Source organism: Patiria miniata, unplaced genomic scaffold, assembly GCF_015706575.1.
Source record: "Patiria miniata isolate m_02_andy unplaced genomic scaffold, ASM1570657v1 HiC_scaffold_26, whole genome shotgun sequence".
Taxonomy (NCBI): domain Eukaryota; kingdom Metazoa; phylum Echinodermata; class Asteroidea; order Valvatida; family Asterinidae; genus Patiria; species Patiria miniata.
The window spans coordinates 7,137,294-7,155,429 of NW_024037065.1; the positions used below are offsets into that span (position 1 = coordinate 7,137,294).

The 18,136-nt window shown below is 40.8% G+C and overlaps 1 protein-coding gene across 1 annotated transcript in view; it reads left to right on the forward strand.

Moving 5' to 3' along the window:
• The window catches only part of LOC119733922 (prokineticin receptor 2-like), a 39,083-nt gene extending 36,795 nt beyond the window's left edge, over positions 1–2,288 (forward strand). The window contains exon 3 of the mRNA XM_038207285.1: positions 446–2,288. Coding sequence (XP_038063213.1) covers positions 446–1,057 — 612 coding nt within the window. The 3' untranslated portion in view covers positions 1,058–2,288. The remainder of the gene's footprint in view (positions 1–445) is intronic.
• The last annotated feature ends 15,848 nt before the right edge of the window (positions 2,289–18,136 follow it).

The window sequence follows — 18,136 nt, forward strand, 5'->3', positions numbered from 1 at the left end:
ACACAATTTGTTCCCTATTTGCAGGGTGGTTCAAAATAAAGGAAATCCACATTCGACAGCAATTTTCACCTATTCCTTAACAATTATTTTAAACTTTTGATTAATAGGTATTCAAGTACTGGCCTTTAATCATAAGTGACGAAAAATCGTTGCAATTGCATATTTTGTATTGTATTGGGATAATATTGCACGTTGAATTGTTATTCAACTGATTTTTGAGCCTCACACTAAGACAATGGCTAGTGCTCTCTGAAAAGTCCCGGGCCAGACTGGAGTACAGGCATTCAGGCTCAGTTTTCAATTTTTGAGTCAAACAGTCCGGCAATTTGACCAAGAGACGAGTCAAATCTGAGCAGGGTCCGGGTCGAAACTACCCCGAGACTTTTTAGGGTGTGAGCATCACATTATTATTGTATTGGCATATTCCTCCCTACCCCGCCCGCAGGTCACATTCTGCAACGAGTTCTGGCACAACGCCACGGCAGGCAAAGTCTACATGGTCATCATCTCGGTCTTTGAGTTCGTCCTCCCCGCCATTGTCATGGGCGTCGTGTACATCAAGATCGCCGCCCAGCTCTGGTTCCACCGGCACCCGCCGGGCCACGAGACCCCACGCCACAGGGAGATCACCCTGGTCCGGAAACAGAAGATCATCCCCATGCTCATCACCGTGGTGGTGGCGTTCTTCCTGTGCTGGGCGCCTTACTACGCCTTCAACTTAGCCTGGCACTTCCACGCCACCAACTTGGCCGGCTTCGCCTTCCAGTACTCGCTCTACTACATCGTGGAGAGCGTGGCCATGCTGAACGCCGTCATCAGCACGGTCATCTACTTCATCATGTCTCCGGTCTTCCGGGAGGAGTTCTGGTGCCTGGTCTACCGGTGCTGGCCGGGCTGCCGCGGGGCCGGCGGCGGCCGGCGCGGACGGCGGAAGGGCTTCGCCAAGAACGGCAGCCAGCAGGCGACCAGGACCGGCAGCGGGTTCTCACAGACCATGAGGAACGGCCACTACTACGCCGTGCCTAAGACCACGGACACGGCAGAGGCACGCTTGTAAACTATGTAAATTTGTACATAAAATATGCACACACTGGCATAAATGTTAAAGTACTTTGAGAGTTATTGTATAAAGCACGCCCTCTGTTGAGTGAGGGTTTTAAAAACGATTTCTCGGCATAACTCGTGTCACGCAGGGAAATAGAGCAAATTATAATAGAGAATAATACATTTAAGGTTGCCTCCATATACAAATGTGTAAGGTATCTTGTAATCATAGTGTGCACGTATTTGGCCTGATCCAAACGTGCAGTCCTGGGCCAAGACTAGCAACTGGTGCAATGTCTTAGTGTTAAACAAAAGCACGCCCTCTGTAGACTGAGAAATATTACCGAGTTTTCAAAATGGCGACAACTCTGTTTGAGGCAGGGAAGTATGACATATTAATATTACATTTTAAGAAAATGTAGAAGTGATTTCTTTTTACTGTGTGATTCAGATTCTTTGATAATATTCATGTGATGGCCGCTATGCAGACGTATTAGTCCGAAGGTTTTCAGAAAAAATAATTGAAATTGGTTGATTATTCAGTTTACCTTTATGGTCGTTGTCTCCTTTGAAAAAAGTCCATATCCTACTTTGGCGAGATATTTTTGTCCATGAATACATGTATTTATTTCCAAAAAGATAATAGTGACAATCATATTTACATTGATCCCTAAAATTGAAAAAAAAAAATGGCTGACGATTTCTCGCTATGAGCCCTGAATATTCCCGTGCGGAATAGAACACTAGCAGATGTTGATGTGTTTTCCCTCGGGAATCAGCGGAACAATAAAAAAAAAAAGCAACCCATTTTCAGGTCATAATTTAATGCCATGTAGAATCTTCGGAAATTAAGTAAAACAGGGAATTTGGAACATCTGAAAAACGAGAATGAAGGGCAATCTAACCGCTTAAGATTAGCCGACCGTGAGCTCAAACACGCATCGGAAGGGATGACTAATTATCGTGGTAACATCAGCATCACGGACACGATCCGGGCAAAACGCACCTTTCCCTGCGGACCAGTTTTTCTTAAACGGGATGCTCGCTTTTAGTTTCTCCCGTTTCAAATGGAATTAAAGCCATCGATGCGGTGAATAGAATGATTTACGTTTGTGACCGTGTTCTCTACTTTTGGGCGGGATTCCTTTACCAACCCGATCTGTGCTTCTAGGCTAGTTTGTAAGCAAATTCTTAAAGAGGTTGTGGAATGCTCGAAGACATTTCCGTCATTTTTTGGGTATATGTAGCCTAAGGTGTGATGAAATAAAAACGACTATTGTTTCTGTCATGAAATGAGTACAAAGGGTACTTTTGAGAGCTATTTTTCAGGCCCTGTTTCTACCCGAACGTGCAATTTGTGTAAAAGTCGTCGTTGCGGGCAGCAAACAAAACACAGTAAATCGTGACGTAATAAACAGGACTCGTTTATGCTACTCTGCATCGGGAGTCCTGTTTATTACGTCACGATTTACTGTGTTTTGTTTGCTGCCCGCAACGACGACTTTTACACAAATTGCACGTTCGGGTCGAAACAGGCATGACAGGACTTGAAAAACAGCTCTCAAAAGTACCTTTTGTACTCATTTTATGACAGACACAATAGTTGTTTTTATTTCATCACACCTAATAGGCTACATATACCCGAAAAATGACGGAAATGTTTTCGAGCATTCCACAACCTCCTTAAGCGTCACCATAGACCTTTTGCTTAGCAGGTGTACATGTACAGCTACGATGGAGGACAGACACACAATGGGAGAACATAAGATCCTTTCAGTCCTTAAGCGTTGGGTCTTTTGTTGAAAACGGTCCTCAATTGTAGGGTTTTGTACTTAGTCTATGGGAGAGCGTTATATTACAGGGACAAAGGGAAACGCAAAGCATTGTCTTCGGGCGTATAGAAATTCACGACTGTGTGTCTCGGAGGGTGTTCTTTGTCATTTTAATTTGTAACAATGAATGTATATAAAATGTTTACTGATGCCTAGTCAAGCGATCTGAAACCGTTGCCCTCTATGTTCTATAGTGCAATGGTTGTACGTGTAAGTTTATACTTTGAATTATGAAGGTACATGTATTTACATTTTTCGGTGTGAATCGCAAGCTATACAGTACGGGGGGCCATGGCCTCCTCCAAAACGAACCCATTTTTTTTTTAAGTGACGTCGTAGAAAAAAGGCAGCCACCATCTTTTGCTTTAAAAAATTGTTAAAATGGTCAGAAATTGCCTCAGATCGCACAACAGAGCATCTAGAATCCAAACGAAATTCGCAGGCCCTGAATCCCACGCCTTCAAACTTTTGAATCAACTTTTTTGTCAAAATTTGTCTTGGCCCCCCAAAAATTGTGTACTGGATCCGCCCTTGTGTCCTTTTGACATAAGTATTTATTTTTTTGTCTTTAAATGTCCGTATAACGTCTGCGTTAAGAAACGGATTTTTTGTTTGTGCGAAGTGTTGCGGCCAGTAATTTTGGAACTCGGTGTGTTTGGACCACTTTTTTTCTCATCAAACGACAGATTCTTGGTATAGGAAATTTGGTGTATTGATGTTTCCTGCCAGTTGCGTTATGTAGCCGTTCTCTCAACAATTAATCGTCCATTGTAAAATTGATGTGATCTAATGTGTCCGTATAATTAAAATCAAAAGTGTAAATAATGTTAAAGTTGTGTACCATAACAATGTATATATCTATTGTACTATATTGTCTCATATTAAATTTATAATGAATGAGATTTTATATCGGAAGTTTGAAGGTAGTGGTATAACTTTTGAAGATTGGTTACCGTAGATTTGAAATAGGACACAGGTAAATTCTAAAAAAAATATATATGAGAAATAGATTTTGAAGGAATGATACAGAATTTAAAACAAAATGAGGGATTGGTTAACAGCGAAGTAAAAACACACAAATGAAATGTAACGGACGGGCATGCGAAAATGAGACAGAAAAGAGACAGGTTGCTGAACGAGCATTTACGAGAATTTACGAGAATCGACGAGAAAACGGATTATCCCGAATACGATTCCAGTTCAATATAGCATCTAAGGGGTCTAATGGTCCGGACCAGTTAATAGACTACCATAGACCCTAGTGGTAATTACGCGCACTTCCCAAAATCATTAAAAATACTCACAACTCTCTGAGGTGTTCAAGACACGCATTAAATTTAAGCTTATTTAATCATCTTTCATTCTCTGTTCAACTTGTTGGGGTATCCAATGACTATTGGGAGAAATTTTCATTCGATGCCTACGCTCCAAATTAATAACATTGCCAACCGTGTTTTGCCCAATGTATGACAACATATTAACTGCCGACACTCTTGGGTAAATTCTTCCCAATAGTTGGTAAATTTTTACTCGAATTAATAACATTGCCAACCGTGTTTTGCCCAATGTATGTCAACATATTAACTGCCGACACTCTTGTGCAAATTCTTCACAATAGTTGGTCAATTTTTACCCGAATTTATAACATTGCCAACCGTGTTTTACCCAATGCATGTCAACATGTTAACTGCCAACACTCTTGGGTAAATTCTTCCCAAAAGTGGGTCAATTTTACTTGCCAACCGTGTTTTGCCCAATGTCAACATTTTAATTGCCGACACTCTTGGGTAAGGCCCCGTGGATTAATTCCGATTTGCGTGCGCCCCCGTGCGCACGCGTGCGCACGCGTGCTCATGCGTGCTACCCCGTGCTGCACGGGTCTGCCCGCAATTGCGTGCCGTTGCGTGCCGTTGCGTGCCGTTGCGGGCAACTGCGTGCCATTGCGTGCTTATGCGGGCTATTGAGCACAGGCAAGGGTTGCTACACTAATCCCTAGATTAACGCTGACAAAAGAAATTGGGTAGCCGGCCAAGGCGGCACCAGACAAAGAGGTTGTGATAAATAATGAAAGGTTTGCGATGAAAGGGCTGGAGTTCCAATGACATAAAAGACGTTGGTGCCTGGCAGTGCCACAATGCATGGTGTCTGGATTACTCTTTTACGTGACATTACATGTACATGTACTACACTTTACGTAAGTAAGGCTAGGCTATTTTCATAGCTTTTTTTGCGTCGTTTGATTGAGCTCCGGACATATTATATTTATTTTTATTTTTCGTTGAGAGCTTCGGTTTTAATTGAAAGACACCGAACGTTCTTACTGTAAATATGAAAGACTGCTTTATTTATGTCATTATTCTTAATTTATATTAATCGGCATTTTTAAGAAAGTTCCACTCCATTATTCAAGTTAAACACCAATTATTGAAAGAGAAAGAATACACATCATCAAGTTCATTTTCATCATTCAACTTTATAGTCCTCCGATCAAAAGTCATGATAAGCACTGCTGTACATCAATCATAGGCCTGCACGTACGTATCGTCATGATATGTTGATAAAGTAATAGGCCTCATAATTGGGGCCGCGCCCATTGAGAGTCAAGTTGATTTTTTTGTTGCAATGGCGATGGGTATTTTATTTGCTGTAGGCCCATGCATGCACAATTGAAGTTGAATGTTTTGTTCGTTTCATTGTAACTGTTGTATCCATTTTCTCATTGACATAAAAAAAAATGTTATGTGCTCTCAAATTTTCAATTTTGAATTACACCGACCCCAAGTAAAATTTGCACTGACGACATTCCGGTACCCTGGCCGCGCGGATGCCAAATTTCAAAAGTAAATACATGTATCAGGTGTGTTTATGTTTATGAAGTTGATACTCCAATCAATCAAAGACTGTGACTCACATTTACATAATTAACAAGCAAACCGCGTAAAGATCGTGAGACTGTCATGGAGACATGATTCGTCGTCGGCCCCCCAAAAGTATTATTCACGTTCCCAGTGCCGGCCCGGCAAAATCAAGAGTATGTGTCCACGCATTATCCCTGTTTATAAAAACCACTACCGCGTGTCAGACAACGTCTGGCAATGGCCGATCCCGCTCCACACAACACGGAACATGCGTGCACGCGTTATTACTGTTAAATACCGCCAGCCAGACTACATGTAAGTCTGACACCACTTCCATCAGCGTACAATACCATGCGGGTGTAGACCAGTCTGGCTGCGTCTCGCCGTTTACAAAATTCTCTCATTTCGCTTCTGTACCCCGACCTTTAAAATTTCTTTGCGGCAAGGTGCGGCAAGCTTTTAATAATTTCTTTTGATACCACTGTTTTCAATAAAAGTCTGCACTTAGTTCTGGGTACGAGTGTACCAGTCCGTACCATTTTTATTTATAAAGTTATGATAAAGACAGTTCGATTTTTCAAGTAGATTTTAATTCTACACGGTGTTTTAAATGAAAGTACCGGCTCACGCGGTAATGTTTGGGGCATTTCCTGTCCTTTCCTTGGCACTTTTATCATTTCGTTAAAATTTCCTGTCTTTTTGGAACGCGTGTAATTATTGGTACCACCAGAGTAGATGAGTCATGCTTGGCCCTGCCAAGTGTTTACAATTAACTAATGAGCGGATTAAGGGACACAATGGCTAAAGTCCAAGACGATGTCTATTGTGCATTTCTGCGGTTTGTTTGTAATGTTGTACCGCCTGGCACTGAGCCCGTTTGCGTGCCACTGCGTGCAAGTCCGTGCCAATGCGTGCCGATGCGTGCCGATGCGGGCCAGTGGGTTCAAAATCTCCTTTGTTCGAGCTTGCCTGCGTGCGCACGCGTGCGCACGGGGGCGCACGGGGGCGCACGCAAATCGGAATTAATCCACGGGGCCTAAATTCTTCACTATAGTTAATTAATTATTAACCAATTTAATAACACTGCCAACCGTGTTTTGCCCAATGTATGTCAACATATTAACTGCCGACACTCTTGGGTAAATTCTTCCCAATATAGTTGGTAAATTTTTACCCGAATTAATAACATTGCCAACCGTGTTTTGCCCAATGTGTGTCAACACGTTAACTGCCGACACTCTTCGGCAAATTGTTCCCTATAGTTGGTCAATTTTACTCGAATTAATGTCATTGCCCAACCGTGTTTTGCCCAGTGTATGTCAACATATTAACTGCCGACACTCTTGGGCAAATTCTTCCCTATAGTTCAATTTGTACCCGAATTAACCCATTAATGAGGTAACTTTATACCAGTGGTGGGCAAATATAATTGCCAACCGTGTTTTACCCAAGGTTTCTTTTTACAGTGTACAATACGTGATGGTACATTTGTTGGGGTTATTAATGATTTCTCCGGCTTTTTTCCCTCATGAGGTGTATTGTACAATACGAGATGGTTCATTTATTCGGGTTATTAATGATTTCTCTAGGGTTATTTTTTGGTCTTGTAATGAGGTGTAGCAAAATATAACTCTGATTATTTGTGAATGAATGTGATGACGGACGAATTTTAAAAACTCTCTTCTCGTTTCGCCCTGCATATCTTAGTCAGGCGCAGTATGTGCGAGAGAGTTCGAGTGAAGACAGAGGATACTAAATTGGAGAAGCCATAATTCAGATTTGCAGAGGAGAGAGAGTCGATCTTGAAGGTCGGAGACGAAGTTTCCGAAAGATGAGAGGCGAGTGATGAGCGATGGTCCAGTGTTTATGGAGAGGGAGATAATTGTCAGGCGGTGTCAGTGTAGAGCGAGTGAAGTGAATTTGGTCGGAAAAGAAACGGATGACAGACACCGTGTGTATTATGTTTAGCACAAGGTGCGGAGATGTGCCAGGAGGAGTGGCCAAATCTCGTGAGAAATCGTGAGAGGAAACGTTATTACATAATCGTTTTGTATATATAATTGCCTTTGATGTGTACTTAAAAGACTGGTCTAGCTTACAGGCATGAAAAGGATCACTTGCATTTGTCTCGAAGGTAACCTTTACCGATATAAAAACTATCAAAAAGCTTACCTGGATTAAAGATCGTATATACTGGTGCTAAACACCCCGTGAAATTATTCCGTCTGGCTTGCTGTCATGTAGAAGAAATCAATACAATTTGTAGGTGATTTCCAACGACCAGTCAATAATTTGACTGATTTTTGGAAATAAAGAGTGCTATAATGGACGAAATCGGTTTTCGTTATCAAAAGGTTGTGCGTGGTTTCGTTAAGTTAGCGAAAAGTGTAAAATCCACTGACAGCTGAAACTTCAACAGATTAGGTTTTGAACATTCTTCTTTGGATTTCGAGTCGTGTTACTACATATGTATTAAAAACGAATCCTCGTGTTACTACAAATGTATTAAAAACGAATAAAATGCATGAAAAGCAAGTGACCCTATATGCCTTTAAAACATCATACGTGTTACAGTTATACGGTGTTACAGTTATTGTTTTAACGAAAAATCCTCGTTGTCTTTCATTATTATAACAACTACGGTAGTTTTTACTCTTTCTTTTGTTTGTTTCATTTTTTTTCTGTTCGTCCTGTCGTCTTGCTCAAACTGTCGACGCACGCAGATTTCATATCAACAACTCGTTAAGTTTTGAATCCTGTGCTCCGAAATGGCTTAGATGGCTCACTATACATTCTTTCTTGGCCGGATGCCAAGTTCATGGCAAGGTAATATGTCATCCCTACTCAAGAGTGACAGATATAAAATCTGCCTAAAGCTCAACACATCACCCTCTCGATGCATCTTAAGGGTCACTTTTCCCCTGACTTGGAGAGTTTTGATTTCCCCACTTCAAAAGCTTCATGTTGGTTGCACTGTTTTCAGGCACGCGTACCGGAAAACCGGCGATTATATGTTGACGCGAACAGGCGGAACTGGTACCTCGTTTTTGGTGTCAGTTGCTAGCGTGGCTTCGGATCGTGTCTTCAATCTGTGTCCGGCTGGTACAGTTTGTCGTGAAAAGTAGACCTCACCTTAAAAGGACTGTTTTTGAGGAACACGAAGGCCTGTCATATTCGTTTATGCGGTTAACTCATCTCATATTTTTGCTAGCATACTATATGAGTTGACACGGAAACTGTCTTTTAATATGTGGCACAGATACGTGATCGGTGTTTGAGTATATATTCGTATTTTTATGTTCCATAATTTAAGACACGATAGGTATATGGGCTAAATTGAAGGCTTGCACCACATGTATATCACTAAAGGTATTGATGTTTACTGCAAGATTCGGTATATCACACGAACGATATGCTTTAGTGGCTTTTTGCCTGTCAGCAACCGACAGCCGAAAGGTATGACTTCAAAGGTGAAATGGTCTGCAATGCACTATATTTTTTATATACAAAATTATAAATTTTGGTCACGTGATTGCAACTTTTTGCAAACTGTTCTCGTCTTTGCATGTACGTATATCTCTTGAAATTTGAGTGGTTGGAAAGTGTTGATATTAACTTTTAAATGTGGGCAAACAGCGTGCAAATTATTCTTTAATCATTGGGTTGCCTGTTGGTTACCTGTCGGTTGCCTGTCGTTGGCCTGTCGGTTGCCTGTCGTTTGTCTTTCACTTGCCTGTCGGTAGCCTATCGCTTGCCTGTCGGTTGCCAGTAGTAAGCCTGTCGGTTGCCTATCGGTTGCCTGTCGGTTCCTGTCGGTTGCCTGTCGTTGGCCTTTCACTTGCCTGTCGGTTGCCTGTCGGTTGCCTGTCGGTTGCCTGTCGGTTGCCTGTCGGTTACCTGTCGGTTGCCTGTCGGTTGTCTGTCGGTTGTTTGTCGTTTGCGTGTCGGTTGCCTGTCATTTGCCTTTCACTTGCCTGTCGGTTACCTGTCGGTTGCCTGTCGGTTACCTGTCGGTTGCCTGTCTTTGCGTGTCGGTTGCCTGTCATTTGCCTTTCACTTGCCTGTCGGTTACCTGTCGCTTGACTGACAGTTGCCAGTCGGTTACCTGTGTCGGTTGCCTCTCGGTAGGTTAACATGTACCTCATGACGATGGTTGGATTTTGATGTGAAGTTTCAATTTGGTTTTAAAGTAGCTAAAACCAACCATGGTCGACTAGCGTGGTTTTGAGTGATGTTATTAGCTCTTGAACATCCTCATTTTTTTATGGACATGAATATCACTTCTATGACAAACTGGATTTGCCCGTTTCTGTTCCACTAAATCATTTTCTCATCTTCCGGGAAAAGGTTCAAAACAATTTCGAAGATAATGCGTTATCACGATGGATGGTCTTTTATTTTATACATTATTTGGTTAAAAAAAATATTATGTAACCTAGATAATTTGTACAACAATATAGTTGTAGTTACCCGTGTTTTAACGGGTTCTACATTATACTAAACTATAATTATTAACTTATCCCGTTTGCCTACGAAATATTAGTAAGTCGTCATCAACCTTTCACTTGAGGGAATTTAGAGGTTAACCTCGAACTGATATTAAGAAGTTTTGCTTCACAATTATTACATCAGTAGTCAGTAAATATTGCCTAAAGATCCGCTATTTACAGAATATGTCTGCTGTGATATGAAATTTGGATTCCCATGAAATCTGGTCTCTTTCACCTTATTGGAGTCTTAACCTCACACATGACTTAGCACTGTCGTATTTATGTTCAGACAACAACAAGTGATTACGTATTTAGTAGAGTCAAACTTTCAGAGTCAAACTTTCATACTACACCAGTGCCCGTGTATGTTGAATGTACAGTATTTGCAAAACTATACCTTTTTGAATTTCGCCAACAGCTTACTCGATGCGAGGCCTTTGTCACGTGGTCTTTGATGTCTCTCAACATATTATCTATAGCCTTGGAATGCTAAGAATTAAATTTCATGTGCGTGTGGATTTATAATAATATGACTTGTCTCTACTCCGCCCTGCAGAAAGACATGCCGCCGTCTGGTCTGTGAAACATGGAGGTGAACATTACTTTCCATGTGCGCGCACGGTTCGGCTACCCGTAAACGGGTTTCGAGTTCCCCCCTCGATGAGATATCCTCCTTGATTTATGAAGTGAGGATACATCCACTGCTTCGCGTCCCGTCACTCATCGGACTCTCTGGTCTTTCTAATCACATTACACGCTCCTGGTTATTTTGACAGCGCTGGACACACCGCCCCCTTGTCAGGCGCGCCGTCATAAGCACACACCGTGATGTTCAATTAAAGTGCGCAAGATCTCGTGGAGTGTCGCGCGAGATTGGGCGCGAGATTGAGCAACAACATAAAGGGCATTTTTGGAATTCTCAGTGTCATCAATAGCTTCAGTTTCAACTCTGGGTGCAATCCCATTTTCTTTCTCATCTTTCAATAGATTTATTACTTCATTTTGTTACATGGTTTGACAATTAAGGTAATAGCATTATGGAGATAAAATTGTTGATTGAATTGAATGGAATTGAAGCTTGTTAATTAAAGGTATATAATGGACACCATTTTGTAAAAACCTGTGTTTTTTTGCCGATTCAAGGAGCAAGAATATAATATAATGAAGCAGGTATTACAAAAATGACCTGTCGAAATTTCAGGTCGGTATCATACTTTTTTGTTTTAGAATATTGTGAAAATGCATCGTCTTGTTTCTCGCCGCCAAGCATAAAGTTTACGTTGAGAACACGATGGTCTGGTCCTAACAATGGCGAGGAAAAGATGCTAATTCCTCTTTTCTCGAAAATGACAGCATACCAGGCGCAGTAACTTCACATGATTTTTGAACCTTTTATTTACTTACAGTCAAGTAGGATAGTAATAGTTTGACAATTTCATGTTTAAATCGGTTTGCAAATGGTGTCCATGACGAAAATATCCAGACGAAATGGGAATGGCTCCAAGCTAAAGTCTGACATTGTGGAATTTGAGGTTCATGCGGCAGAACATGTACCATAAGCCGGAGTCTGGGCCTCTTGAGGCCCAAGCTGCAGGTGACACCGGGGCTTCAGAAACGTCCAGACTCGTCAAGTTGGCAGACTTGATGTCTTTTTCTACAAATTAGTTTTCTTATATATGTCTCGATTTCCACTCAATTCTCTCTCCCCTTTTAACTGCCTGTCTTTCCTCTCACCAATGCCACTGGATGTAAAACCGACAATTTGCTTATCGGATGTGGCAAAAAGCCAATGTTGAGGAGAGAGAATTATATTGAGTTGCCGTACAGCTAGCAGCCATTCCTTTCCTAAAACAAGAAACAGTTCGAGTCACACGTCACCAAGCCAAGCAGAGAAAAGTGTGGTAACTGAAAATACAAAAAAATGGCCAAATGCAATGTAGATGACATTATCATCTCCTTGCAACCACAAATCGCCTAAATTTGAAATGTGTATAATTGAAATATCTTTGCTCAGAATCTACCGAAGTTTGGACCCGAGTCCGCCACAGTCCGGCAAGACAGACGGGCTGGAACTGATGACGCACACAAAATCAGTGCTTTATTGCTGTGTTGCCGTCAGGGAACAAGACAAAATGGCCGACAATGTGATTTCGGCGCATTTTTCTCTCTCCTCAATACGTGTATATTACAGGGTGTCCCCCCAAAAGTGGTGCAATCAGATATCCTTTAATTTCTCAGAAAATTTTTAACATGAGTATTTCATCTTAAAGGAGCATATTAATTATACTTTTGTGTATAATCAGTGAAAATGCCATGAAAATCCGTTAGTGCAAACCAGAGATTTAACGGATTGTAAAAGGCTATTGCCCATTTGGGTTTTTCGCCCATTCCAATAGGATTTACACAGTTAGTGATATTAGTGCATCAGATTGTCATGGGCCTTTTCACTCTGATATGATTAAAGTTAACTGAGTAAATCCGATCCCATGTATGGGTGAATAACCCATAGCCTTGTATAATGAATATATGCTCCATCAAGATGAAGTACTCCTGCTAAGTAGTTTTGAGATATCTGCTTGCACAACTTTTTTGGGGGATACCCTGCACAACCGGGTAATTTATTCCAATATTTTGTTTTTAATATTGCTGTAAAGGGTACGTAAAGTTCATCTTGTTGTTGTACTTTTGTTCACCTCATTAAAAGGTATATTTTTTTTAAACAGCGTAGGATAATGTGACACATTAACAATGACTGTATGGTGAAAGTTAACCGAAGGTGCATTTTGTACATAACTACATCAGTTGATTGTTGTTAAATAAAGAGTACAGTATGGAGTGATGCGAATGAAGAATTGTCTTTTAAAATAGACCAAAATAAGGGACTTTTTGCAGTATTTTAACTGTTTTCATGTTTGACTACCTTCTCATGCAAATGAAGGCATTGTAATTGTGTATCATATTAATTAAGTTATTATGTTCAAGCGTACACCAAGTGCAAAACAATATATGTAGCACAATATATTTATTTTGTTGATCAATTAAAGTTAAATAAAGAGTTGATATTTTACAAAATCTCTTCCGGGCATTTTGGAGAATGATATTTTTCTTGTGAATGTATTGTATTTTTCGTTAGCGTAATCTAATTCCGCTGAATGCATCTCGGCAATCGACGAACCGTTTACTGTTTTTTCTTTTTCAGTTTTCAGTAGTTGGTACCATACAAGTATGTAAAAAAAGTGTCCGTCTGTCTATTTTTGAAATATCTACAAAACCATGAGGTCAATTTTGAAAATGTTTGGTTGTGCAGAAACTCCTAAGCCTTGGCCTCAACCCTATGAGTTTCATTTAATTTCAGTCACGCATCACTGCACAATTGCCAGTTGATCACAACAACATTTGGACAACTGTCACCAAATTCCTTGCCTTATTCAGTTTCAGTACTGTGTTAAGTAATATGTGTAAAATCCTTCATGTTGTGAAAAGGACTGCAGTTGGGATTTGAAGATTTTTGCCTGGTTATTAGTCATCATGGCAACAGTTTAATGCTCAAGGGTAAATTATTCCAATCCCAAACCACATCAGCCTTTTGTTCTCAACATGCAGGATTTTACACAGCTTACATAACACAGCACTGAAATTGATTATAGGGAAGATACAACATTTGCAAACATCAAAAATGAAATGATCAGCTTGTTACGAAATACCTAATTGGATTGTAAGGGAATGACAGTCTAAAGCACCCTAAAAAATCGTGTCTCCTGGTGTGCTGACATTGTCAAGAAAATTTGTATGTTTTCAACGCTGGTCGGCCGACCAGCGTTGGAGAAAACTTTTTTTTTTCCCAAAAAGCTCCGAATTTTTCAAAACAGTTGTTCCGCATTTTCTTTGCAATTGATTACACACATGTGAAGGAGTACAAGCCTGCTAGACTGATTATCTGACCTTACAATTCCCCAAAGTCTATGTTTCATCTTGAGTGGGGTCAGGGAACCAGACTACAAGGCCATGATTGGTTTTCTTGGTTTTTCCAGCATCTACAAGCCCAAAACGTGAAACAAGTCAGTTTAACAATATTTGCTATAACATACTAATCCTCCAAATCCATTTATTTCTTAACATTACAGCAAAAACAAATGTTGTACATTCCCTTTAAGGCATGGAAATTGGTCATAGTGTTCAACATGTTAGTGTGCTCAAGTGACAATAATTGTGCACTGAAGCGTGACTGCAGCTCATATGGGGTTGAGGCCAATGCTCATGACTATCTGCACAACCAAACTTTTTCAAAATTGACCTCATGATTTTGTACTTATTTTAAAAACAGTCTGACGGACACTTTTTGGGGACATACTGTAAAAATGTATATTGGCTTTTTTTTATCGTGTAGTTGGTGACACTGATGTTTCTTAAGTGGGCCCGTAGGAAAACACTTACAATGTCGGCCAAATGTCTAGTCAATTCAGGACTCTTTCATAAACGAGACCTTCATTAGGAGCGTTATGGGGGAGGGACCCAGGGGAACAGGATCCCTTTTCTTTGTGATCCCATTTACTCTCTCCACCCCTAGGGGGAAGTTACCGTAAGAGGGCCTGAATAATTATTGTCCTAGCCGTCATTTTATCTGGCCATTTTCTCGGCACTTTATCGGTGTAAGAACCCAATCCAATAAAGGTCCCCAGACCCTATATAAGCGAACGCACACGTCGTTTGAAATGAATAGTCATTGCACGTCAAACACTCCAGAACTTGGTCAATCTATCCTTTGCTGCATACTAATAGTCCTGTGAAGGCTTAAGCAAATTTTGCAAGGAAGGAAAACTTTTTACTCGCTACTGTTGGACAAGAACATGCGTACACTCGTTTAATCTCAGACTTCAGTGGCCGAAGGGACTAAAAATCTTCAACGCCACACTATTTTTATGATGGTTTGGCAACAACTTATGTATCTCTCGAAAGAAAAGCCGGCGGCAGGGCACAAAACGGAACATCCAGGCCAAATATTCCAATTTTCGTTTTGCTGACTGAACGATGAATACACCGAACGAATTCACCCCGGAGGCAAGCGTGTGTGGCAATGGGCAGCTGGTGTGACAGCTGAGAGTTTAATCCCCGATGGTTATGTGGGAATGCAATAAAGAAGGCGGGGAGACAAATCATACCAGCGAGTATCGGGGAAGATGGTACCGGGGAGAAACGAGCAGAACATCGGAAGACCGCCGACCTGTTGCCCCCGGTGAGTTCATGCGAGGGGCGGGCAGACTATGAGCCACCTCTAGCTTGGTGGCATTCCGGTGAAGGAAATGCCATCCGGCCTTACGGGAATAACAATATATCAAACTAATATTAACTGCAACTTTATGTGACGTAGATCCGTTTTGAAGTTAACATTTGGCTTAAAGGTATATAGGATCATTTGCTTTTCGTGCATTTTGGTCAATTCCAACACCGAACATGTTGAACTTTCAGTTGAGTGGATATTACCATTTCTGAGAAAACAGTGGAAAAATATGCCCAACCTAAATTTGATCACGAAACACGATTTGGTCCATAGCACTCTGCATTTCCAATTGATCTTTGGAAATCACAAACATTTCTTCTTCTTTTTTTAAATAAGAGCAAGCTATGCGGAATCATTTCAAGGAGTCTTTATTACGATCTTTAATCCAAGTAAGCTTTTGATGATAATTCGGTAGACTACTTTTGGGATAAATGCATCTGACCCTATAGGCCTATGCCTTTACATTGTACAGGGTTCATGCGATGGATGTTTCTTAGGAACACATTTTGTGCAACATTCTACTCCTCTTAAAATATAAAAACTGTTTGACATCCCCTTTTGGGTTAATTTTATTGAAAAGTGCACTTCATTAATTATTTAATATTTTCCATGCTTTCCTGGACAAAAAGGCGCTGTTGCTGTGATGTTATTCCAGGAAGACACATGCAGTTCAGTTTAGAGGTTTTCTGTTCAAATTGTGAACCCCAAAATTTGCTCATTTGAAAACATTTGTGAGTAAGAGTTGCTCATTGGCGTACTGCCATGTACTTACACAACAGCAAATCACCAAAGAAAAGAAAATTTACGTGACAGCAAAAAATCAAAAAAATCTAGTAACTTTTTGTGCTGAGGCAGCTGTGTCGGTGAGGTTTCTGATTGGAATGACATCACAAATACACCCTTAAAAATGGCAAAATAAAAATTGAAAATAATGTTAAAGGAGAAACAAAGATTGCATTGAAAAAAAAATACATTGGGCCCTTTAAAAAGTTACAATCGGCCCCGTTTTTGAGCAACAACGTCGCTTTTTGGGGGGTATATATAGACGTGAATCTGAGGTAACTACTGCTACAGGTCAACAATTACATTTTCACAAGGAAAGTACTAAACTGCTTCAATAAAAAAAATTTTCTTCTTCTAGTGTTCGTATCCAGAAAATAACGTCATTGCAGCGCCCTCAATCGCTCATAAGATAATTATTTAATATTGGATGGCAATATATAATATTAGATGGCAATATATAATATTGGATGGCGCGCTACGCTCTGTTGACTGGTTGACAACTGTACGTTTCTACGCTCTTGATTGTGCGGGAACCAGCAAAATTTGTTAAAATGCCCGGATGAGGACAATATCAAAACTAATATTGTCCTCATCCGGGTACTTTTACTGACATAATATTCCAGTCACCGGGGTACTGTTTACGAAAGCGTACAATACACTGATTTATTTTGACCACTGGAAGCCTGTTAGAAATAATAATTATAGCCTATTACCTTGCTTGAGACTGTGTGGGACTTCATTCCCCCCCACAATTTTTTTTAAAAAGAATATCGATTATTCACGTAGAAAATATCAAGAGTCGGTTAGTCTATAATTCCATGTTGTGTAGCTCAATATGTAAAGCAATTATGTAAAAGTTGAGGTGAGCACGCAGACCGGAAAAGAGAAGACTAGTTGCGTTAAGTGCGCCCTCTAATGTCCATGTGTTCACCTTGGTAGGTTGACATGGACAATAGAACCTGAAAGTAAAAGGTCACGCGGCGAGCTTCCGTACTCCTCGCGCGGCCCGCCTATGGGCAATTTACACCGGGTTGCCTTTTCACCCGCTATATGTTTGGCCCTATAGTTCTCTTTCACGTCAGGAGATTTTTCAGTTTCCATAAATTGAGATGTTAGTAACAATTTTACAAAGGCCTTTTTAGAGGGTGATTTTCGTAAGAAATCAATGTTCCAAAAATTGCACCGGGGGTAAACTTACAGGCTCTATATATAGAGGGTGAGACGCCAGAATGAATTCATTTACCAGATCGTTGGCTGTGCCCAATTTTACAGGTTGTACTCCAAAAATAAACGAAAATCTCCGGCCGGCCTTAAATCAATATCAAGAGCTTAGTGCATAAAACCTAAATCGGCCAATTAAAGAACGCCCCTCTAGTTCGTTTTATTTTGATGAGGTCAAGGCCTATATTTTGTCTAAAACAAATAGTCCCGTGGTATCAATTTTCTATTAAATTTTCTCAAAAGGCTCACTGCATGACGAAGGTTTGAAAAGTGTGCTCAAATCAGCCTACAGGCATGCGATTTTCTGCTCGATGACGTTTACGCCATCTTGTAGACTGGTTTCCTGCCCGCAATCCTGCTGAAACTGGGAATCGCATGATAAGGTACAAGCATCACCGATATCGCAAGAAATATTTCAATTACAATCACCATCTGTTTTCGCAGGGAGGGGGGCGGGGGACCGCACTCGCACATTCGCGCCAAAATGTAGACACGTTTGGGTTTTTTTCCGGACACTTGGCCTCCGTAAAAACGGAGGGGGGGGGGGGGGGGGGTGGGACCCATCTTCAAAATGGGGGCGCTCTTCAAAACTGACCATTATTATTCATACTGGAAAATATATGCCGATTT